At 37.7% G+C, this 23,816-nt stretch overlaps 3 protein-coding genes across 7 annotated transcripts; 2 read left to right on the forward strand and 1 right to left on the reverse strand.

Annotated features, from left to right (window-relative positions):
- Positions 1–304: 304 nt before the first annotated feature.
- Positions 305–7,127, reverse strand: naglu (N-acetylglucosaminidase, alpha). The gene is made up of 7 exons (XM_055182833.2): positions 6,331–7,127; positions 5,611–5,758; positions 5,353–5,499; positions 4,740–4,825; positions 2,585–2,841; positions 1,639–2,366; positions 305–1,513 (listed from the first exon to the last, which is right to left on the reverse strand). Exons 1-7 carry the CDS (start codon positions 6,741–6,743, stop codon positions 1,022–1,024), a joined length of 2,271 nt encoding a protein of 756 aa, XP_055038808.2. The 5' UTR covers positions 6,744–7,127; the 3' UTR covers positions 305–1,021.
- A 346-nt stretch (positions 7,128–7,473) lies between these two features.
- pus3 (pseudouridylate synthase 3) lies at positions 7,474–11,549 on the forward strand. 2 transcript variants are annotated; one of them, XM_055182849.2, is made up of 7 exons: positions 7,474–7,599; positions 8,153–8,588; positions 8,900–9,171; positions 9,334–9,517; positions 9,748–9,857; positions 9,938–10,116; positions 10,984–11,549. In XM_055182849.2, the coding sequence occupies exons 2-7, from the start codon at positions 8,172–8,174 to the stop codon at positions 11,256–11,258; spliced, it is 1,437 nt and encodes a 478-aa protein (XP_055038824.2). In that variant the 5' UTR covers positions 7,474–7,599; positions 8,153–8,171; the 3' UTR covers positions 11,259–11,549. The 2 variants fall into 2 exon arrangements, with proteins under 2 accessions (XP_055038824.2, XP_055038823.2); XM_055182848.2 differs by having other exon boundaries at positions 7,521–7,653.
- An 834-nt stretch (positions 11,550–12,383) lies between these two features.
- Positions 12,384–23,736, forward strand: grnb (granulin b). Of its 4 annotated transcripts, none has more exons than XM_055182836.2 (16): positions 12,385–12,538; positions 13,302–13,390; positions 15,532–15,675; positions 15,846–15,968; positions 16,054–16,152; positions 16,249–16,399; positions 16,641–16,673; positions 16,788–16,879; positions 16,997–17,126; positions 19,824–19,921; positions 20,104–20,337; positions 20,417–20,659; positions 20,911–21,174; positions 22,577–22,825; positions 23,088–23,318; positions 23,413–23,736. In XM_055182836.2, exons 2-16 carry the CDS (start codon positions 13,388–13,390, stop codon positions 23,524–23,526), a joined length of 2,208 nt encoding a protein of 735 aa, XP_055038811.2. In that variant the 5' UTR covers positions 12,385–12,538; positions 13,302–13,387; the 3' UTR covers positions 23,527–23,736. The 4 variants fall into 4 exon arrangements, with proteins under 4 accessions (XP_055038815.2, XP_055038811.2, XP_055038812.2 ...); XM_055182837.2 differs by having other exon boundaries at positions 12,401–12,543; XM_055182838.2 differs by having other exon boundaries at positions 12,426–12,547.
- The last annotated feature ends 80 nt before the right edge of the window (positions 23,737–23,816 follow it).

Here is a 23,816-nt window from a genome sequence, read left to right on the forward strand (position 1 = left end):
ACAGGTTATCAGGACGAAACATATGTTGCTTGCTGTCATCTTTATGTTGGTGGTCTTATTTGTGATAGGGGTAAAAAGCAACCCCCTCGGAAATGACAAAATCTATTTTGAAATATGAACATAGTGAGGATGAAACTAGTGAGGATTTTTTTTGTCTTTGTATACTGCATAACAATGTAATTTTATTTTCTATAAGGATTGTTTTCGAAGAATTTAAACCAGAAGCAAATTATCTCTGTATGAGATGTCTTCTATAATATAATGAGAGTTTGATGATAGTTTTTTACAATATTACTACCAAAAGTTTTATGAAAAATCTGGCTTTTATTTCAAAATACAAAAATAGCTTTGCAGTTGTAGCACACTAAGTTTTTGTCTTTGCTGGTTTTTACGAAACAGAAGATAGTCAGTCAGGTTCAGTCTAATCTCTGTCTAAACAAATATCAATAACCTAAAATTAAATTGCAATTAAAATTCTTAAGTCTAAATTTGTATCCTTTAGTAATAGACTAGCTATTACGTACAAAATGGCAAAAACTACCAATTTCTACTTTTTAACCACAAAAATATGTTTAATCTAATTTTTAACATATAGCATCTATATTATATTTTTACCCAAATTCACATTTTGAAAATGTACAGTATATACAGTTTATGTGCCATACAAAACAACCTGAAATGAAAGCAGCAACTTCTTAGACATCCAAGCATACCATCCATTTCAGTCATGCAGAAAAGTTGCACTTTACATTATTTTCTTGCATTTTTATGGTGGTAGCCAACCTCAATACGGTGATGGGGCCATCTTCAAAAAATGTTTAACTTTAAACCGGATGTCATTTAGGTAGCAAGCTATAAACATGTCGACCACTTAACTAACTGTATTATAAATTGCTCTGCAAGTTGCCTTTCAAACACTGTCAGTGGTGTTTACAAAAAACATTAAAAGAAATTGTATAGACGCTGCACTTTGATTGTATATCAATTTGATATATAATGATTCATGGATCATTTCTGTGATTCAAAAATGTGTTGTCATTAACCTTTTCATCGCATAAGGATAGTATTTCAAGAAGATTCGGTGTGCAATGTCAAAAGTGTCTCCTATTGGTTTGGAGGGATATTTTCTCTGGTTGAAGACAAACCCTTTCTCAACCTGAAACACAGCTTGGTTGAAGACATCCTGTTTGAAGGGCCTTGCCCTGTCAAGACACTCCACTAATGTATTGACAAACAAAGCCCAACGTTGTAAATAATAGTCCTCCACCAGACCACCCCACTCTTTGCTGGCATAGTCCAGGATGTTGCCATCGGGTCCCCAAAGGGTGATCTGATTTCGTGCATTGAAATCGTACAGCTGAGCTTCGTGTTCGTCCAGAGCCTGGGACTGTGCCTGCTCGAGCCACGCCCCCAACAGGAAATGTTCGTTGCTGGAAAGAAGGCGATCCAACTCGGGTAACAGATCGTAAAGGAGCACACCACCAGCCGTCAGAAGGTCGGGAAGCTTTTGGGTCTGAGAATGAAATGGGTGACAGAGCATTATTACAGATGAAATAGTAAATATCCAAGGTTTTAAACTGTGAATATTAGCACGCAGATGTGGGGTATGTTGAATAAAACATTTCGTTTTGAGTCTACCTGAAATGCATCACGTATCTCCTTGTAGAATTCGGTCGTGAGGAGCTGAAGGGCCTGCCGCGTTACATCAACTAGATCATATCGGAAGGTTTCCACCGCAACCAACCCAGGCGCTGCCTCGAAGAGCAACTTCCACGCCTTGTACAAGTCAGCTGGTTCATACCAAACGTCCGTCTGCATGCGCAGAGATGGACGATGGACCAGAGGGCTTCGATTGTGATTCTTGTATAGAGGAACAGTGCAGTTGTACACGCCCTGAAACAGCAGTCGCCATGCCAACGCCAAGTTCTCATCCATGCTGCCGTAGCGGCGCAAGGCGTACAGCGATGCCCACTTGGAAAGATTGACTGGTTCTTTGCGCCAGGCCAGCTCGCTCATGAGTTCGTAAACCACCGGGTTCTGCTCGATGCCCTCGGGGGCCAAACCCAACCCCACCAGAGTGGAATTTGGGAAGCGGAGGGCATCAAAGGGGCCGGAGTTAACACGATCCACCGTTCCAAACAAACCACTATTCCCACCGAAATTGTGCAGCATGCACCAAATGAAAGGCTGGCCGTAGAAGGAGTTAGTGGAAGAATAGACAGGCATGGATTCAGCAAAGAGATCCAGGACAATCATTCGTCCCAGGGGAACGCCATGTAACAGGGCCTTGACCTGGTCTGGTTTCCAGAACAAAGGGTCATGGATAAATAGCCAACCCTGCATCAGCCAAATTGCTTGAGGATCCACTGCCAACGACAGAAAGAGACAGACCATGAATCAAAGGAAACACTTACCAGACATGAGACACAATAGACTGCCCCATAATTTACCCGGGTCAGTTGTCGGTTAAAAAAAACAGAGCAACTCAATGTGCCAATTTCTGCCAAACAAAAATAAGCAACTGCAACATCACTTGATGTTCATCACAGGATACATTCAAATTCCCAAAAAATGGATCAGTTACCTGAAGTCATTGTTTTAAAAACTGCCTGGCTAACAGATGCCAGGTAAGTGGGGTCTGAGGAGGCCGGGCTCATTTCATTAAAGGTGTCTGTGTTGTAAATGTGGTCTGTCCCAAACTCCTTAATAACCTGAGATAAGAAAAGAGCTCCGATGTGCTGGAAGAGCGGATCTCGAGGGTCCAGCATGTGAGCGCAGGAGTAGCTACAGTTAAAATGGCTCCAGGGACTCAATTTGGTCACATTTGCTTTGGGAAATAACCTGAAAGACATTTTACAGTTTCTTAAAGCAAGCACAAAAAAATGGGGTAAGAATTGTTAAAGTGTTTAAGAAAAATGTTCAGAGATTTTTTTCTTATGACATTGGCAGATTTTTTTGCTTGTTTTAAAGGATTAGTCCATTTAAAAAAAAAACATCCAGATAATTTACTCACCACCATGTCATCAAAAATGTTGATGTCTTTCTTTGTTCAGTCGAGAAGAAATATATATATATCTTTTTTTTGGGAATAACATTCCAGGATTTTTCTCATTTTGATGGACTTTGGTGGACCCCAACACTTGGCAGTTTTGGTGCAGTTTGAAGTTGCAGTTTCAAAGGATTCTAAACGATCCCAAATGAGTCATAAGGGTCTTATCTTGCGAATCGATTGTCATTTTTGGCAAGTAACAAAAAAGATGCACTTTTAAACCACAACTTCTCGTCTATCTCCGGTCCTGTGACACGCCAGCGCGACCTTACATAATTGCGTAATAACGTCGAAAGGTCACGGGTTACATATATGAAACGCACATTTGCAGACCATTTTAAACAATAAACTGACACAAAGACATTAATTAGTATCATTTGACATACAACAACGTCGGAACGGTCTTCTTTCTCCACACTTGTAAACACTGGGGCGTAGTTTCGACAGGTCATCCATGACCTCTTGACGTGATGACGTATTACACGAGGTCGCGCTGGCGTGTCACAGTGCATATTTTTATTTTTCTTGTCAAAAATGACAATCGTTTCGCTAGATAAGACCCTTATGCCTCGTTTGGGATCATTTAGAGTCCTTTGAAACTGCCATTTTAAACTGCATTAAGTGTTGGGGTCCATTAAAGTTCATTAAAATGAGAAAAATCCTGTAATGTTTTCCCCAAAAAACATAATTTTGGTAACACTTTACAATAAGGTTCATTAGTTAACATTAGTTAGCTACATTAGTTAACATGAACTAATAATGAACTGCACTTATACAGCATTTATTAATCTTTGTTAATGTTAATTTCAACAATTACTAATACTTTATTAAAATCTTGTTAACATTAGTTAATGCACTCTGAACTAAGATGAACAAACAATTAAAGCTTAAATTTGTAACTAACATTAACAAAGATGAATAAATACTGTAACAAATGTATTGCTCATGGTTTTTTCAAGTTAGTTAATAATACATTAACTAATGTTAACTAATGAACCTTATTGTAAAGTGTTACCATAATTTCTTTTCGACTGAACAAAGAAAGACATCAACATTTTGGATGACATGGTGGTGAGTAAATTATCTGGATTTTTTTTTAAGAAAATGGACTAATCCTTTAAGCACAAATTCACTTAAATTTTATGTTTGTTTTTTTGTCTAAAAACTAGACTTTTTTTCTTAGCTCGTTTTGCTCATCAAGAAAATGCATCTTGAAGGGATAGTTCACCCAAAAATGAAAATTCTGTCATCACTTTCTAACTCTCATGTTGTTACAAACCTGTATAAATTTCTTTGTTCTGATAAACACAAAGGAAGATATTTTGAGAAATGTTTGTAACCAAACCATTCATGATCCCCATTCACTTCCATAGTATTTTTTTTCCTACTATGAAAGTGAATGGGGCTCATGATCAGATTGGATACAAACATTCCGCAAAGTCTCTTCTTTCATGTTCATCTGAACAAAGAAATGTATACAGGTTTGTAAAAACGTGAAAGTGAGAAAATGATGACAGAATTTTCATTTTTGGGTGAACTATCCCTTTAATTTAAGAATTTTTAGATATTTATACTAAAAACAAGACAAAAATACTACGTAAGAAAGTCATTTTTGCAGTGTATACATCAACGAAAAATTGTGAATGAATAAATGAGAACGAATGAACAAACGAACGAATCTATTCCACACCTGCTAATTCCCTCAGGTACAATCCCTGAAAAGGCAGGCAATACAGGTATCATTCCAAAAGCTCTCATTCGGTCCAAGATTTTAAACTAGAAAAATTTAAAGATAAAAATCATATTACACATATATTCATGTGTATATTTATAGGTGCAGTGTGTAAGTTTTAGCATCATCTAGTGGTGAGGTTGCGAATTGCAACCAACGGCGTAGTCCACTGCTCACCCCTTGCTTTTGAAACACATAGAGAAGCTACGGTAGCTGGCACCAGATAAACATGTCATCGTCGGAGACAACTTAGTAAAAAAAAGTTGTCCGTTAAGGGCTTCTGTAGAAACATGGCAACACAAAATGGCGACTTCCATGTAAGGGGACCCCCAGTGTATGTAGATAAAAAGGTTTCGTTCTAAGGTAATAAACACATAACGGTTCATTATCTTTGTACACCCCTGATAATATAGTTTTGCATATTATTTTGCATTTCTGTCTAGAGATCCTTCTAAAAATTACACACTGCACATTTAAAAGAATGTAAAAACATTATAAACTTAAATGTTTTAGCATTATTTAAATGTTTAGTCATCATTTGATCTGATCTTATTAAAAGAAATGTCAGTACCTGTAGGTTGAGCTGTTTGACATGCCAGGACTGAGGAAGTGTTCCACCCCACTGAAATAAGTTCCCCATGCGGTTCCACGCTAGGAAAGCTGGACCTGTGAAAAAGCGATCGATCTCTGTCTGGTTTAGACCAAGAGACAGATAAACCTGCAACATCATGAGAAACAATTCATACACTGGAAAATTATCTGTTTCCCCAAGTATAATACACCATATTTGTAACATTTCTGAATTAAATATTCAGATGAGATCTCTCACCTCCTGCCACAGCGCCTCCTGCCCAGTGAATGCCAGGGGAAGGTTTATACCGTTCAGTGCCATCCAGTCAATCTCTCTTTGCCATCTTGGCCAGTCCCACCACACAGTGGAGTAGCTCTGGGTACACACATTCTGATAATACCTAAATCTGTGGATCACACAAACGCTACAGTAAATGAAAAGTTATTTTAGGGATATTTGCAATCACTTTTGTCATCTATATAACAAACATGGCCTTATCTATGGTGTCATAGTTTGTGTGTGGAATTCACAGGATGGCGGTATGTATGAGAGTAACATAACACAGGTTTGCTCATGCAGAAGTAACAAGATAAACACACATCCAGACAACAACAAAGATCCGACTACTACAACAGTGACCGCCACTCTCTCACTGAACAATGCTGGGTTTTCACAGTCCTGTTTTGGATCAGGGCCAGAACATTTGACAGAGACAAACACAACAGAACGATCAACTGCATATACATGGAGATAAATAAAACAACTACACAAAACATGGATAATATCATACGTACAGTCAATACAGAATATTTAAATCATGTTAAAATAAAGACTTCTATAAAATAAATAATGAATTATGAAGGAATAATGTAAAAAAAACTCCAAATGTGAAGTGTTATTCATGTATCAGGTTAAAACTATGGAATGCAATTATACACATATTAAAATAATAAAATCATAACACATGACGTCATTTACCTGTGAGGCGTGCTGATGCGCAGGACACCGGTGACTGGAGGCAGAGGTCTCGGGACATTTAATTGATCCCCGGACCAGGACACGTGACAGTTGCAGAAGTACTTCAGATAGTTATATATACCGGTGGCCACCGCCACCCCCGTGGAGCCCACCGCCATGATCTTGTCGTTTCTCGCGGATCGCAGCTCACACACGTCTGAACTGTCATTGGATAGAGTCCTGTTGACCGACACGATGAACTCTCGGGATCGGTTCCCCAGGAGCCGTCTGAGTAGATCCACCACAGCCCTGGACTGAGTTTTATCGCTGGCTCGCGCTCTCAGATGCGCCAGGGTGTGAAACTCACCGAAGATGCAGTGCAACATTGTAACACATAAAAGCGCGAGTATCGCACCCCGGCTACAATGTATCATCTTGTGTCCCGTGACGTCACATACATCGGCGCAACATTTGCAAGTTATTTAAACTTTTCTACTATTGATGGTCTTCGCGTGAGCAGGAAGCAGTGTGTGTCAATGGAGAACCAGACCACCAATCACGAGCCTCTCTGAAGGGCCACTTCAGAGCTTTAACCAATAAGAATTTCAGATTTAAAGCGAAAGGGCAAAACGCGGTTGTATTCATCACATGATTCAGTTTTGTTTATAATTTTTTTAAACATCAGCATTTTTTTGCTCAAGCAAGTGTGGCTTTAGTTTACCATGATAAACATGTCTGCAAAACATTTATCATAAATCAGTGCGCGCCTTGTTATTTACCAGGAGGAAGATGTTAGAGCAAATTTAGCCCTAACATCAAGTAAAAAGTTAGGTAAAAATAAAATTATCTAATATTATATCATTAAGACACGGGAATTTTTCTGTAAAAGTAATTTTCTTATTATAATAAATGTATATTATGTATTACAAAATTCCATTTTGTATTGTATAATAAAATAGTGTTTTGGACTGAACATGGATTATTTTATTATAATTTAGTTTTAAATAAAGTTTTAGCTGAAAATGTATGTACTTCCAAAGGCGTTTAATATTATGTTATTGTGCTCACAATATTTATTTTATTAACATGTAAAACACATACGGACATTGCATGATTAAAATATATATACAAAGAAATAATTGCGCTTTCAATAGTGATTTTATTGCACTTTATTGGTGCAAATGTTTCTGGACTTTCAAAATAATAAATTAGTGTAGCTGTGTTGGGACTTTTATTTTGACAGGCAGTGTCACGGAAGCTACAGCAGCGGCATTGTGTTTAAAAGTCACGGTACATGATTAAGTGTATTTTTAACGTATTAATCAAAATTCAGAAACGATGCAGGTATAGTTGGATATATTAGTTGTTGTCGTTTTATAAACCTTGTTTTACAACATTGATAAAATGCCTAGCTGTCTAAAATGTCTAAAGGAAACAAACACGTGGAGATGTGCGCTTTAAATGTCTAGCTAATGCATCCACCTAAAAAAATAAAGTGGTTATGCAAATCTAATATTTGAAACCCATTTATCGTATTAATATCTAAATTATTTAAATGACTAAATGTATTTTTCTCATAACTATAATCTCTGTGGTTCTGTATTGGTAATGTGATGGGTTTTATTGGTGGGCTTTAATGTTTCAGATGGAAACCAATTGATCACCTTTAGTCTTACTGGAATAAAGCACAAAACACTACTTAAAATAACTTTGTAATGGTTTTTAATGGAAAACAGTTGATGGTTCATAATGGTATTTGTAATGAAAAGCATTTGAATTAGAATTTGTATTGTCTTTAGCAAACACTGCATGCAACATAAAAAATAATGTTATTTTTTTACAGATCTGAATTTAGTGTAGTCATGACAGAAGAAGCGCTCCTTGCCCGTGTCAAAGCTTTGGAGGAAGAGGTTGAGAGATTGAAATCTCAGCTGAAAGCAGGCAAACATGAATCTGTGGAAGAGAAGACCGAAGAATCTACCAGTCTCGAAGCAGATGTCCTAAACCACCAGAAGGGAGAAGAGAACAAACCCAAAGGGAGGAAGCGAGGAGCAGAAAGACCCTTTGACTTTTCTGCCCACCCTCGCAGGCATGTGGCACTGCGGTTGGCATATCTCGGCTGGCAGTATCAGGGCTTTGCTGTCCAGGAAAACACAGACAATACAGTGGAAGCCCGGCTGTTTGAGGCACTGCTAAAAACTAAACTGATTCAAGACAGACAGACCTCCAACTATCATCGTTGCGGACGCACGGATAAAGGTGTTAGTGCTTTTTCACAGGTACAGGGATTTCCATTTACAAAATTTTGTCTGTTTCAGCACCAGGAAGAGTCTCATAATCTAATAATGAGATTTGGAGCATTAAAGATTGATATCAGAGATATCAAGGCTATATTCTCACATAATGTTCTTTACATTATGTAGCAGGGTGATTTTATATTGAAAACCAACAGTAAATCACAAAAAAAATATTTTAGCTGTTTTCAAAGACTTGGTCACAAATGCTTTTATATATTCTAGGATTCCCAGAGTCATAGGAATCCTATTTGGTCGAAAACTTTGGAAACCCTAATGTTTGCTCTCATCTCCAGGTTATATCCATTGACCTGCGCTCCAACCAGTATGATGGAGGTTTAGGTGTGACAGTCCCCGCTGGTGTGGAGGGCAAAAGCAAGCCTGCTTCAGATGAATTACCTTACGTTAAGATGCTGAATCGAGTTCTGCCTCAGGACATCAGAATATTGCAATGGGCTCCTGTAGAAACCGGCTTCAGTGCACGATTTGACTGTAAGTCAAGAACCTACAGGTACTACTTTCCTCGTGGAGATTTGGACGTGGATCTTATGGCCGAGGCAGCAAAACGGTTAGTAAATTGATATATCATTAAATAATCATTATCAACAAGCATCTTGGGTGCTTCAATAGAAGTAAAGATATCTGATTTTGAAGTGTTTGCTTAGTGATCTAGAAATAGTGCAGAATTCTAAATATTAATTGATTTTATGTCATAATCCTGGTGATGCAGGTATGAAGATACACACGACTTCAGAAACTTGTGTAAGATGGACGTGGGTAACGGAGTCCTGCAGTTTCAAAGGACTATCCTGTCTGCCAGCGTCCAGCCAGCTCAACCCGAACCCACCTGCTCTAATGATCCTCATCAACTCTTTGTGTTTCAAGTCAAGGGTCTGGCTTTCCTCTATCACCAGGTCAGGAGCTCATTTTTATTAATTGCCAGTCATTTTACATGGTGCTTTGACATCAATGAGGCCAGTTCAGGTCCAGAAAAGCATCTTTGCTGTCCATCCATAGATCTGCTGTACTTCCTCTGCTCCATATTTGAGACGTTATTAATTATTTCATTGCACAGGGTTTATTTAAACTTCAGCTGTGGCCTATAATAAAAACTCAAGTTTTATCTTTATTTGCTTGTTCTCAGGTTCGCTGCATGATGGCTGTGCTGCTTCTTATTGGACAGAAACTTGAATCTCCAGAAATTATTAATCAACTTATGGATGTAGAAAAGAACCCAAGGAAGCCTCAGTACAGGTGGGCTGCATTTCAGCATTTACATAGCTAAAGTCCAATCATGAAGCAGATCTTTTACAGTGAATGTGTTTTATCTTTAGCATGGCGGTGGATTACCCTTTGGTGCTGTATGATTGCCAATTTGAGGGTGTGAACTGGCAAACAGAACCTGAGGAGGAGAACCACGTCCTTAATTCTCTTCACCAACACTGGGTTCAGACCGCAGTCAAGACACAGGTTCTGCTCGGCATGATCCAGGGTCTCCACAACACAACCACCGGTCTGTGCTTGCTTACACAAAAACTAAAGCTATGTGACATTAATCCTTATTATCTTTTCCTGAATCAAAGAATTTCACCTTTATCGAATATGTTTGAAATGTCACTTTTGATTTGACACAGCATGCAAAAGCGATTTATTAAAGGGGTTGGTGCTAAAAAGAACATTATTTTGTGTATTTGGGGTAATGATATGCGTTTACATGGTTTAACGTATTATTGTTACATATATTATATAAAAAGTTTTTATACTGGCCCAGTCGAGCCAGTGGTTCAGGTTTTCACTTGCCCTGCCTAAATTTTTATTTGCCCCACCAAAAAAAAGATTTTAGTGTCACATATTTATAATAATAATTAAAAAAATATATATAATTGTATACCTATACATTTTATTCATCATTTGTTAAGACAATTGGCAATTTTAAATGTAAACTCTAATTCTGAAATTTAACAATAACACGCAACAGTGTCCACAACGACCAACAAGGTAGGAGAAAACTCATGACATTGCTGAGAAGTTGACGTTTGCGACACTTCAAATGTGTCTCAATGGTAACATTGCATAAGAATACGTACAGACAGATGGCCACAGGCAGAAAATATATATTAGTGACTGAGGGCGAAGCACTGGCCCCACAATACTGTTTAGTGGCTTGAGCGTCTTTCACGCTGGCCCTGTGCCATCAGGAAGTCTTTTATGGTGAGCCCTGATACAGTTAAAAATGTTGTCATTGCATGGTTTCACAAACTACTTAAAAAAATCCTGGATAGAATAAAGCAAGCAGTACTCAAGTATTATTTTTTGAAGTTGAGTAGTTGCCTGATCAACCTAGTTGTGAATGACTGATAATCTGTGTGTGTTTCTTCAGGTGAGATGTCCTCGCTGCAGTGCTGGTTAATGGAAGGAACCAGGCAGAAGAAGTACCAGCCACTGCTGACGCGGCCACGCTGTGAGAGTCTGGAGTCCAGAATCCAGCACTTTGTGAAGAGAGGAAGACTTGAACAAGAGGAAGGAGAAAACGGGGAGGAGACCACGGTGTTCAGGGGGAAACGTTCAAAACATTCCCATTTGACCCCAACAAACCACCAGCAGGAGAAGAAGAATGAAGCACAAACTGAAGATTGCTCATCACAAAACCTGTAAATGGAAATTAACTTTGCTTTCACTTTTAATGTGTGTGAAATAATTTAAAGGCATCAGCAGAAAATGTTTTTTTTTTCTAAGCGGTACAATTATCTGCATTTTTCAGTTGAAGAAAGTCATATTTTATTAAAAGATTATTTCATGTTTTCTGTTAATGTTTTAGATTAATTTTTGAAGCAAAACTTAATTTTTTTATGATCTCTTGAAATAGTGAAAAGCTTGTGCTGTATTGATTCTGTTGAACTCGCTGCATCAATTAAAAAAAACTAAAGCTTTTCAACAACCTGAAAATCGGAAGGAAAACGGACAGATTTTATTTGTAAAAATATAAATCATATATCATACAAAAGCCAAAGGTATTGTGTAGGTAGACACTACAATTTAGCCATGTAACATAAAAAATGCACAGAAAATTTTGAATTTCACTGTCACAGAAATTTAATTCCCATAATCTGACCTCCTGACACATGGTGAAGAAGAGCGGGTATTACACATACAGCAAAAAATATTTTTAAATGGCCCAAAAATATATTTGCTGAAATATATTTTGGAATATGTTTAAAGGGATTTATTTTTCACAATTTTTTTAAATATATATTTTAAAATATATTGTAAAGCATTTAAAATATATATTGAGCCCTCCATATATTTTAAACAAGGAAATTTATTCACGTTGCATTGTTTAAGTTACAAATGCATAAACATAACAGGTTTGAAAAGGTTAAATTACATATATTTTTAACTTAAAAAAATATACTTTAAAAATAGCTTATAATTAGCATATTTTTTCAAGAATACATTTCTTGCCATATGGGCTGTAAAATTAGAAATGTATTTGCTTGCCTTTCAAAAACATTTTGAAATGTATGTTGATATATGAGAGTTAAAACTAAATATATTTTCAAACTAAAAAATATACCTTCATGTTTGAGTTATCTTGTTGTTTTCCTAACGTAAAGCACGTGACATTTCTCTTGTCGCTCAACAAAAAGGTGCGTTCGACTGCCGTCGAAAGAACTGACAGGCGGATGACGTCAAAGTACCGCGAGAGACTTCTCCGTCTGATACTTTTAATAGCTCTCGCGGTACTTTGACGTCATCCTCCTGTCGGTTCTTCGTCGCCGCATGAAGTCGAACAAGCGAGTGTCACATGAGCCGGCAGTCACGTGACAATACGACAAATAAAGTCAAAAGACACAGCTATATTTCACATTAGAGGAGCCACGCGCATACATTACTCAGTTTTGTTCAACTTTATTCACTTTGAGACTGCAAATACGGTACGGTCAGTAAGTGATTTATGTTTACATTCATAGCGTGTTGTTTTGATTGAAGTGAGCTCTTTGTTTGGCTTTATTCCGGCCATTTTCACGCGCTTCCGTCTGACACAATAATAATAAACATAACTGAAATGATTCTTTTGTGTCAAAAACTGATGAATATCAACTAGTTTATTTAGTGCACGCTGTGAAACGATACTTGTCAACTCAAAATGTATTTAATTACATTGTTGTGGGACACACGGCAGGTGATGGTAATCATAGATAATGATGTTTATGTAGGACAATGTTTTTAATGTTTAAAATGTTTGGAGATTAGCATCTGTTAAAGTAAATAATATGACATCATTTTATAACAATATTTTGACCTAAAACGAGAAATGTATTACTCAAAAACCATTACAAAATACTGTAGAAGGTCCATGAACAACAATGCCATAGTCCTGTTATATTACTGTAGTATTCAAAGGGTTAACGTTATGGATCAACATGGTAACTTGGTAAAAAACAAAGTTGTTCATTACTAAAATGTATTGATTTCCCTGTCGGTATGAAGTGAATTTTCATATGTTCCCTATGTATTTTGACGGCCAGGACGTAAACTGAATCTTAAAATGTGGGTCATGAAAGGTAATCATGACCACACAAGTAAATCTTCAACTGAATCACTTGAGGACATGTCGAGCCCTGTAGATTTAAAATATTGAGGTGTTGCCAAAACACTTGAAAAATTTTTATTAAGTCATATGTTCTTATGTTATAGTGCAAAAAAGTTGGAGTTCATGGGATTACATCTGAAAACTTGAAGAATAATAGTTTCTTGCAACTGCAGTTACACACATACACACAATGGTAAGTTCGGTAAGGTGTAGTCGCCCTCAATCTTCCTAAAGGTATGTTGTATTTAATATATCGCCTGTGTTTCCCAAAATCCCAAGCACACACATGATTCAGAAATTCATCGTCCACATCGCCAAGCAAATGCAAAAAAATTAAAACCTCATTGCAAAGTAACTGTCGACTTTTTACCATTCACTTTAGTACATTGTTAGGTATTCGGTAACCTTGGGAGGTGTCCGTGCCAGGCTCAGCGGGATTCGGCACTAGAGCCTAGATCTATGATTTGTTCAGGTTCAGATACTATTCTTTAAAGGGGACATTTTTTTCATGTTTAAGTGCTATAATTGGGTCCCAGTTAGGGATGCATATCAATTAATCGCGACCAATCTACAGCAGAACAAAAGTCCCTGTCCACATCATATATGTGCGCGCACTGTATACAATAACTCTGCACAGTCAAATGCACACACATGCATGTATATATTTAAGCAATGTTTACATGTGTATATACATTTGTATATTTATGTATAATTTATATTATATATAAATATAAATACTTAATATATAAATATATTTTTTTCTTAAAATTATACATGCATGTGTGCATATTTATATATACATAATTATTATACACAGTTCACACACATATATGATGTAAACAAAAACCTTTATTCTGCTATAGATTAATCGCGATTAATTGATATGCATCCCTAGTCCCAGTGCTTCTATTGACATAGAAAGTGTAAAAAATAACAACTCAGTAACTCAGTTTTGGTAAACCATTCTCTGCAAGCATGTGAAAAAATAGGTAATTGAAATTTGGCTCCTCTTGTGATGTCAGAAGAGGATAATACCGCCAATTAATCTGCACTATCCAACCACGGCACTTCCATTTTGTGCAGAGATCACGTCATTTGCATTTTAAAGGACTTAAGACTTCAAAGACTTATTTATAAGTAGTTTACGAAACAAAGAAAACAGCAATTCAAAAATAACAGCGAACACGATGTTTGGCACAAATGTCTCCGTAGCCTCCCCATTTATAGCCCCCAAGCCACACAAATACACACTTGATTGTAGACCTCTCTTTATTCGGATACAAACTCATCACATCTTTTTCTGGTAATGCATTAAGTGTGTATATATATGTATCCTATCGAGTAAATTAAACTTATTGTCTCATATGCATACATTAGCAAAGAAAGAAAAAATAACTCATCTAGGCATAGGTTTGTCACTCGTCCTGTACTTTTTTCTACATACTTCTGCTTTCAAGGCCTATTTGTCAGGGGTCACACAGAACATACCAAAAATAATCTTTATGTTCAGACGGCGTTAAAGATTCAACATCGTCTGTTACAAATCTCACTTTTGTCTCTATAGAAAAATGTGTCATTTCTTTTATTGGTCTGTTTTTGTTGCCTAATTTACATAATCATCAGGCTTGTGGTATTGATACTTGATCAGGTACTTGTCTTTATTGCGTTGAATTCTTTCTTCGTTTGCGTCCTCTTTGTTCCTTCGGCAGACCTTGTTTAATCAGATTTAATTTCAATTTATTGTGGTTGACTAGGATAGTGCACTTTATTTTTTGGGTCATATATCAAATCTGACACAACAGGTAACAAACAAAAATGACTATTGATTGACTCATCACATGTTTTCACTGTCTAGTCTTGTTTAATGAGTCTAAAGTCTGCTGCACTGTCAGGGAAGTTGTTTTGTAAGGAATAATTGACGACGGGCTGTTAAATTATTTGAAAATTATGCACACCCAAGGTGGTAATGCTTTAATAAATATTATAAACCGAATAAAAAGTCATTACGTTAGCTTATTTTCTTCTTATAACTGAGCCCAGATTAACATGCAGTATGCTTCACACTTGTTAGATAGGTTGGGTAATGTGTGAAACCACTTGTTAAAGTGTTGTAATCAGTCTGTTGGACCGCTGTTTTAAGATCTTATAAAAAACCAAATCTAGTTGCTTTCCATGTAAACATGACTACTAGGTCTTTGTTGACCTTTATGTGTCAAAACATTAATAGATATTAATTATGTGTATGTGAATTAATAATCTAATTAATTAGTAACATCATTAAATAAAAATTGAATTTGATCTCGATTACAAATGTGATTTTCCTCTTTTTGTTAGGTGCGCACAGGTGTTGTAGTGTTACTCTGTGTATGTCTGAATGTGTGCACCGCTTTGGTTTGTCCTGATGGAGGAGTATGTGCAGACGGAAACACCTGCTGTCTAACACCGTCGGGAGGGTACGGATGCTGCCCCCTGCCCAATGTAAGTGTTTCAAGGGTGTATCTATACCTGGCATAATATGAAGTTCATTAACGAAACTGTTCACTCGAGATCTAAAAATATAATCATTTACTTCACACTTGGTCTTAATCACAGGTAAACAAGGTATATAATGTGCACATCATGTATTTGTTTTTTATGCACATTTGCAGGCAGAGTGCTGTTCAGACCACTTGCATTGCTGTTATGAGGGCACTTTGTGTGACCTTGAACATGCCAAGTGTGTAAACAAGACGCATATCTTAGATTGGGTGGAAAAAGTTGCCACAAAGCAGGTAACGCGCATACCTACCCGGCCACAAAGCTAGATAGGCATTAGCAAATATGGGGTATTGAAATGCTTCTCCGTTTTGTTTCTAGGAGGCTGTGGTTTGTCCAGATCAGGTGTCTGAGTGTCCCGACGACAGCACCTGTTGCCAGATGCCTGATGGGACCTGGGGCTGTTGTCCTTTAAAAAATGTATAACATCCGCTTGATCATATTACTGTTTAAATGCTGTTAGATTATAGATGGTAACCTCTGTGTACTATATTGTGTGTATGTGTTTGTATTTAGGCTGTGTGTTGTTCAGATAAGCGACACTGCTGTCCTGAAGGCACGACCTGTGACCTCGAGCATTCAAAGTGCGTGTCGCCCACTTACAGTCCCTCTCCTCTCTGGAGAAAGTTTGCCGCCCGCCGCAGGACACCGATAGATAAACAAGCAGGTAGGATTACATAAAATCATCTTGTATAATGTAAAAATCATTCTGTAACAATATAACTTTGGCTTATTTAATATTGTGAAAACAAACCTATTTTCCAAATCTTATCATTTAGATTATGAATCTTCTTTATGAATTAGAATAGTATCATTTGCATAAATGTGATTTTTAGTTTTTATATACTTTTTAAAAGTGCTTTGTGGTTGATTTTGTATTTTATGTTGTATTTATGTTATTGCACTAGATTCACCTACAAAAACCAGTGACATTAACGATGGTAAGATTTTTGTTAAAGTTTTTTATATGCATGTCTTCAATATCGAATTTGAATAAATATATCAGTTTTTTTTTTTTAATAAAACCTGTCAATTGTGTGCTTGTGCGTACACAGTGGTCTGTCCTGACCAGACATCCAGTTGTCCAGATAATACAACATGCTGTCAGCTGGGCAGTGGGTCCTATGGATGCTGCCCGATGCCAAAGGTGCTTCATGTTTGTAGGCTTGCTATTCAATTTATTGTTTCTTCCTGTAAAAGTTCTGTATGTGGGTTTTACTGATTCTCTATTTTGCTGTTTTTCACACACATGTTTTTTTTTCAGGCTGTGTGTTGTTCTGATCACGTGCACTGCTGTCCAGAGGGCACAACCTGTGACCTCGTCCACGTCGCCTGTGTGTCAGACAGTGGGGTCACGCCAATGGCCGTTAAAATCCCAGCATTCACTTCCAGAGGTAATCTGTTTACTATGTATATCATTCAAAATTGACTTTTTAGCAGTGCTAAATATAATAGAAAGTTAAAATACTTTTTGGTAACACTGGCTTTGTTTACATGCACATAATTTTGTCAATCCGACTGAATGGAATCAGGTTATGACAGTACAGTTTACATGCACCCTAAACATTGCAAACATTGTTAAAAATCCGAACCAAATGTCTGCGCAAGCACACACTCAGGGTTGCCAGATTTGTGTATCAAAATCAGCCCAATGCACATTCAACACTAGCCCAAAAGCATCCCAAATACCAATAACTAATAAACGAAACCTTTCATCTTTACCCCGCAGAAACAGTTTAACTTGTTGAAACCGTTTAAAAGTACCGCAAATCAGAAGGCAAAGACTTGGCAAGGCAGCGCACAGCATCTCTCTTGGAGTTTATGCTACAAAGTTGAAGAAGAAAGTTGTTTTTAAAAAGTTTTCAGATATAGGCAAACAAAACACATTTTTCGAAAGTTATGACGCTATTTCATTGCTTTATGTAATGTTGTGAAAGACATAAACTCTGAGGAATGTACAGTGCGTGACCCCATTAACTTAACTCTTTCCGTGCCATTGACGATTTATCTCGTCAATTAAGAGAAATTATTTGCATAAAAAGCGTGTTTCTGATTAATTTACCGTATTTTCCGGACTATAAGTCACACTTTTTTCATAGTTTGGCTGCGTCCTGCGACTTATAGTCAGGTGCGACTTGTATGTCAAAATTAACATGAACCAATATAAAACATTACCGTCTACAGCCACCAGAGGGCGTTTTATGCTGCTCTTCTAGCCCACCCCTGAAAAATTTAACTGAGAAAGACTTAAAGGATTAGTCCATTTTCTTAATAGAAAAGTCCAGATAATTTACTCACCACCATGTCATCCAAAATGTTGATGTCTTTCTTTGTTCAGTCGAGAAGAAATTATGTTTTTTGAGGAAAAACATTGCAGGATATTAATGGACTTTAATAGAGCCCAACATTTAATACTTAACTCAACACTTAACAGGGGACTATGGACAATCCCAAACGAGGCGTGGGGGTCTTGTCTAGCGAGACGATTGTAATTTTTGACAATATAAAAAAAACAAATATACACTTTAAAGCACAACTTCTCGTAATGTAGATCCGGTCGTGATGCGACAGCTGACCCCACGCAATACGTCATGACGTTAAGAGGTCACAGAGGACGAACGCGAAACTCCGCCCCAGTGTTTACAAGCATCTTGAAAGAGCACCGTTCCTAAATTGTTGTATGTCAACTGATACTAATTAATGTCTTTGTGGTAGTTTATTGTTTAAAATGGTCCGCAAATGTGCGTTTTATATATGTAACATGTGACCTCCCTAAGTCACTACGCATTTACGTACGGTCGCGCTGGACCGGACCTAGACGAGAAGTTGTGCTTTAAAAGTACTTTTTTTTTTCTTGTCAGAAATGACAGTCGTTTCGCTAGATGGGACCCTTGTGCCTCGTTTGGGATTGTTTGTAGTCCTTTGAAACTCTGTTGAAAAAACTGTTAAGTGTTGAGTTGAGTATTGAATGTTGGGCTCTATTGAAGTCCATTAAAATGAGAAAAATCCTGCAATGTTTTCCTCAAAAAAACATAATTTCTTCTCGACTGAACAAAGAAAGACATCGGCATTTTGGATGACATGGTGGTGAGTGAATTATCTGGATTTTTCTTTTGGGAAAATGGACTAATCTTTTAACACAAACAAAATGCCCCCAAAATAAAATCCTATTCTGCAGATTACAAACTGCAATTAGTAAAATATGCAGCCAAAAAAAAAAAAAAAAATTCTAAATAAATGCGACTTATATATGTTTTTTTCCTCTTCATGACACATTTTTTGACTGATACTCCAGAGCGACTAATAGTCCGAAAAATACGGTATGTTAATCTGAAAGAAAAACGTTATTTACTCATTTTAAGCTCCGTGTATGTTTTAATAACCGTTCTGAATCTGATCTCTAACAAAATTCCTTCAGAAAAATGCAATAATTTCGGTTTTTGCTAAAAACTATTTTATTTTTCAAGAAAAATACCCATATTTAATCATTTATAAGCAGAGGAAAAAATATAGACAGAATAAAATGTTTTTCTCTCATTTTCTTTGTTTGTTTGAAAGCAGAGGGTCTGTTCTTTCATTTGATATATTTGTATGTTTATATATTTTTAGAAGAACATTTTCATGGAAGGCATTTTGTAAAAATCACAAAAATGCTGGTGGGCAACTTTAAAAAAAATGGCTGGTGGGGAATGAGTTAATAATGCGTGTTGCCATTGCCTTGCTATTGCATGTTTCTGTGACGTGAATCATGTGATGCATAAATATGAGGTAAATGTAAGATGTGAACTTGAGCAAAATTCTTCTGCACATGTTCACGAGGTATTTTGAATCCAATTAAAAAAATTCTACAATTGTATTGGGTTGGATTTTTACATGAAGGCTTTTTAATCCGATTGAAAACTTTCTATCAGTAAGAACTGTGCTGAAATGACTCAGACATGTGAATGATTGGCACATACAGGATGCTGTTGTGTTATCAGAGAAGCTGCAGAAGTCTCTGTCAGAGATCAGATCCTACATGACCAGACTCATTACATTTCACTTTATTCAGTCTACTTAGACATTTTCTCTCTCTCTGTCTGTCTCTGCAGATGAAGCAGTTCCCTGTAATACAACTGTAGCATGCGCAAGCGGCACTACCTGCTGTAAAACCCTTGAGGGCGTCTGGGCCTGCTGTCCTCTACCCAAGGTATTCAACCGATTAGAATAGAAGTGATCTAGTATCCTTTATGCAGTTAATAACAAAAAACATAACTCTAGTCAACATCTTCTAGTTTGGAGACTGCAGAAATCAAACCTGTAACTAAACCGAATTTTATTGGGAAAAGCCAAAACATGATTTGATCAATGAGAATCTCTCCACACCTTCAGGCTGTGTGTTGTGAAGACCACGCCCACTGCTGTCCGCACGATACTGTGTGTAACATCGCTGCAGGCACCTGTGACAACCCTGCTGTCCTCTCCATGTCTGTGCCCTGGGTGGAAAAAGTGCCCACCTTTCCAATAGCGGCCAATCAGAAATGCGATGAGACGTCGACGTGCCCTGATGATGCCACCTGCTGCCGCCTGGCGTCTGGAAAGTGGGGCTGCTGCCCATTGCCACAAGTAATCTTTTTTTTTTGCAGTGTAGAGTTAATTCACTTTGAGGTGTTGCCACAAAATGATGTTAATATACTTTTTGTAGGCGGTGTGTTGCGATGACCATATCCACTGTTGTCCAAACGGCACTGTGTGTAATGTGGCTGCCAGCACTTGTGATGGTGCCAACGATCAGGGTGCTTTTATTTCTGTGCCTATGGTGAGGAAGATCACTGCCGTGACTCCGCCATTCCAAAACCAAAACTGTGATGAGACGTCTGTCTGTCCAGCGGGGAACACCTGCTGTAAACTGAACTCGGGTGCTTGGGGGTGCTGCCCTCTGCCACAGGTACACAAGCATAGGCACGTTTAGTGTTTAGATCTCCATCTACATATAACAAATTCACAGAAACCTATAGGCATCATTTTAAGAGATGCTGCGTTATGCGTTTTCACCAGAATGTAAGCAGCATGTGTCCTCTATTAATGATGCAATCCCAGAATGCACTGCAACATGCATATGTACAAATGTTTCATTTGATACTATGCTGAAAACTGTATGTATGCTGTAGATTAAATTTGCACGCTCTCTGACTTCAGGCCGTGTGCTGTGCGGATGGTGAGCACTGCTGTCCGCAGGGATCCAAGTGTGACGTCACTCACCAAACCTGTGTCCGATCTGGCCTTCCCAGCATGCCCTGGTTCAAGAAGCTACTTGCGCAGCCGGACATTAATGCTGAGGTTCCTGCACTGACACATTCAGAGGACAGAAACATGTGTGACAATCACACCAGCTGTCCACGAGACGACACTTGCTGCTATATGAACAAACTGAGCAAGTGGGGGTGCTGTCCTCTGCCAAAGGTTAGACATACAAACATAAACACATCTATACCGACATTAGTTGGCAACTATGAACTATGTTGATATCAACTATATTGATGCTTGGTTCTTTAAATTATCTGGAAGGTGGGACTTCCATTGCATTGAGCATTGCTATATGAATAGGAGAAAATCTTGTTATCAAATATCTTTGTTACAGCAGGGAAAATAATGTTTTGACACATCAGCATTTTTATCAGTAAGGGGATTTCTAAGTGGGCTATTGACACAAAATTTCCACCAGATGTAGCCATCAAGCCAAATATTTAGTTCATACAAAGAAATCAGAACATTTAAGTATACAAGTTGAGTCATAATAAAGTGAAATGACACATGGAATAAGTATTGAACACACTTTATTTAATACTTTGTAAAAAAGCCTTTGTTGGTGATTACAGCTTCTATACGCCTCTTGTATAAAGAGACCAGTCGTCTGCATTGCTCAGGAGTGATTCTGGCCCAATCTTCCACACAAATGGTCTATAAATCTTGAAGGTTCCTTGGGCATCTTTTATGAACTTTGATCTTCAGTTCTCTCCATAGATTTTCTTGGGAATTTAGGTCAGGTGATTGACTGGGCCATTCAACCAACTTGATTTTCTTTCTTTTGAAATCACTTCATTGTTTATTTGGCCTTGTGTTTTCATTTTCAGCTTTCTGGTAGATGGCATCAGATTTTTATCCAGAATGTCCTGGTACATTTCTCCATTCAATAATATGAAGTCTGCCAGTACCCCTTGCTAAAAAGCAGCCCCAAACCATCATGCTCCCACCCCCAAACTTAACTGTTGGTATGGTGTTCTTGGGGTGGTGGGCAGTGCCATTTCTTCTCCAAACATGGTGTGTAGAATGACTTTCATCTGACCATACTATAGTCTGCCAATAATCCACAGGCTTTTCCAAATGCTCTTTCGCAAACGTTAACCAAGTCTCAACAAAGATCTTGAGAGAGTTCTTTGCTTTTACCCATCATGAAGTCTTTCCTGTGTGCCCCCTGGGTAATGAGAAGCCTTTATAGGCCATCAATTAGGACTTAAGCAGCTGATATCAATTAGTACTGATAGAGGGTTTCTCTCAATACTGACAGATTTCAGGTGATCTCCTGGCTTTCTATTCCATTTTGCACATTGTTCTCTTCATGTGTTCAATACTTATTCCCTGTGTCCTTTCACTTTATTTATTATGACTCAACTTGTATACTTAAATGTTTTGATTTCTTTGTATTAATTTAATATTTGTCTTGATGGCTACATCTGGTGGAAATTTTGTGTCAATAGCCCACTTAGGAATCTCTCTTACTGATAAACATGCTGATGTGTCAAATACTTATTTTCCTCTCTGTATAAAGCATATTATATATTCTAAATCATTTGCTCTTTTCAAGGCGGTATGTTGTGAGGATGGAGACCATTGCTGTCCCAGTGGTTATAAGTGTAACGAAGGAAAAACGACCTGCACTAAAGCCAATCACGAGATCCCATGGTACAGAAAACAGGAGGCCAAGGTCACTCAGAAGTCTGCGGTGTTGCTTGGAGACAAAGATGTACAATGTGACTCCACCACCAGTTGCGCATCAGGATCAACCTGCTGTAAATTACCCACAGGGAGCTGGGGCTGCTGCCCTCTTGTCGAGGTAAATCTTTTTTTAAAGCAATGTCCAACTATAGGCACTTTCACACATCCCCATGTGGTGAAAATCAAGATTTTATTGTTGTTTATATGTCTGTGTGGTGTTTTTAATGTGTTTTAAGACAAACCATGTTCTTTACATGTTGTTTGTTTGGATTCCTGTGATGTCACCGTTTTTGTTTTCCTATGTTTGCATTTGTTTGATTGCCTTAATGAGGTCTCGGGATGTGCTCTTCACTGATTGGTTAAATGCTCTCTTTATTTAGGCTGTGTGTTGTGAAGATCATATACACTGCTGCCCACAGGGCTACACCTGTAATCCTCAGGCTGCAACCTGTATCAAACCCTCAACTACACACAGTGTCTCAATGACACGAACACGCACACGCTCTGATGATGATGAAGATGTGATGTGTGATGCAACCACACGCTGTTCAAAGACACAGAGCTGCTGTAAACTATCAGACTCAACGTGGGCTTGCTGTCCATATAAAGAGGTATTGCTCTTAGAAATCTAAAGATGCAGGCCATTTTATGTTTGTCTTAAGTGCACATGTATTAAAAAATATATCTTTTACTCTCGTTTTGTAGGCGGTGTGTTGTAAAGATATGAAGCACTGTTGCCCTATGGGATACAAATGTGATATGGAAGTGAAAGGTTGTACTAAAGAGTCCATGGACAGCTGGTGGGACAATGCACTTTAAGCAAAGATGGTGCTTGCAAAATGTCACTCCTACTGATTTTATACTGACGCTGATTCTCATCTGCACGCAAACCGGTGCCAATTTTTTTTCTGGACCGGGGAATCTGCATCCAATGTTTTAGTTTTTACCAGAATAAAAGTCCTGTGGTTAAGAATAAAATTTAAATGCTACATTTTAATATTAAAGAAAAAGTTCACCCCAAAACAAAAACGTTGTCATTATTTACTTACCCTCATGTCGTGTGATCATCCAATGTCTTTGTTCTTCAGAACCCAAATGCCTTTATATTA

The sequence above is a fragment of the Misgurnus anguillicaudatus genome, chromosome 25 (genome assembly GCF_027580225.2).
Source record: "Misgurnus anguillicaudatus chromosome 25, ASM2758022v2, whole genome shotgun sequence".
Lineage (NCBI taxonomy): Eukaryota > Metazoa > Chordata > Actinopteri > Cypriniformes > Cobitidae > Misgurnus > Misgurnus anguillicaudatus.

What these genes read in the sequence shown, in the direction of transcription:
- grnb (XM_055182836.2), top strand. An exon ending in GCTGCTGCCCATTGCCACAA is followed by an intron (nt 20,338 to 20,416) that starts GTAATCTTTTTT and finishes TACTTTTTGTAG; the next exon opens with GCGGTGTGTTGCGATGACCA. An exon ending in GCTGCTGCCCTCTTGTCGAG is followed by an intron (nt 22,826 to 23,087) that starts GTAAATCTTTTT and finishes CTCTTTATTTAG; the next exon opens with GCTGTGTGTTGTGAAGATCA.
- pus3 (XM_055182848.2), top strand. Translation starts at nt 7,604, where the DNA reads ATGATTAAGTGTATTTTTAACGTATTAATCAAAATTCAGAAACGATGC. An exon ending in AAAATTCAGAAACGATGCAG is followed by an intron (nt 7,654 to 8,152) that starts GTATAGTTGGAT and finishes ATTTTTTTACAG; the next exon opens with ATCTGAATTTAGTGTAGTCA. An exon ending in TGGCTTTCCTCTATCACCAG is followed by an intron (nt 9,518 to 9,747) that starts GTCAGGAGCTCA and finishes GCTTGTTCTCAG; the next exon opens with GTTCGCTGCATGATGGCTGT.
- naglu (XM_055182833.2), bottom strand. Translation starts at nt 6,743, where the DNA reads ATGATACATTGTAGCCGGGGTGCGATACTCGCGCTTTTATGTGTTACA. An exon ending in AGGAGGCGCTGTGGCAGGAG is followed by an intron (nt 5,500 to 5,610) that starts GTGAGAGATCTC and finishes ATGATGTTGCAG; the next exon opens with GTTTATCTGTCTCTTGGTCT. An exon ending in TCAAACAGCTCAACCTACAG is followed by an intron (nt 4,826 to 5,352) that starts GTACTGACATTT and finishes AAATTTTTCTAG; the next exon opens with TTTAAAATCTTGGACCGAAT.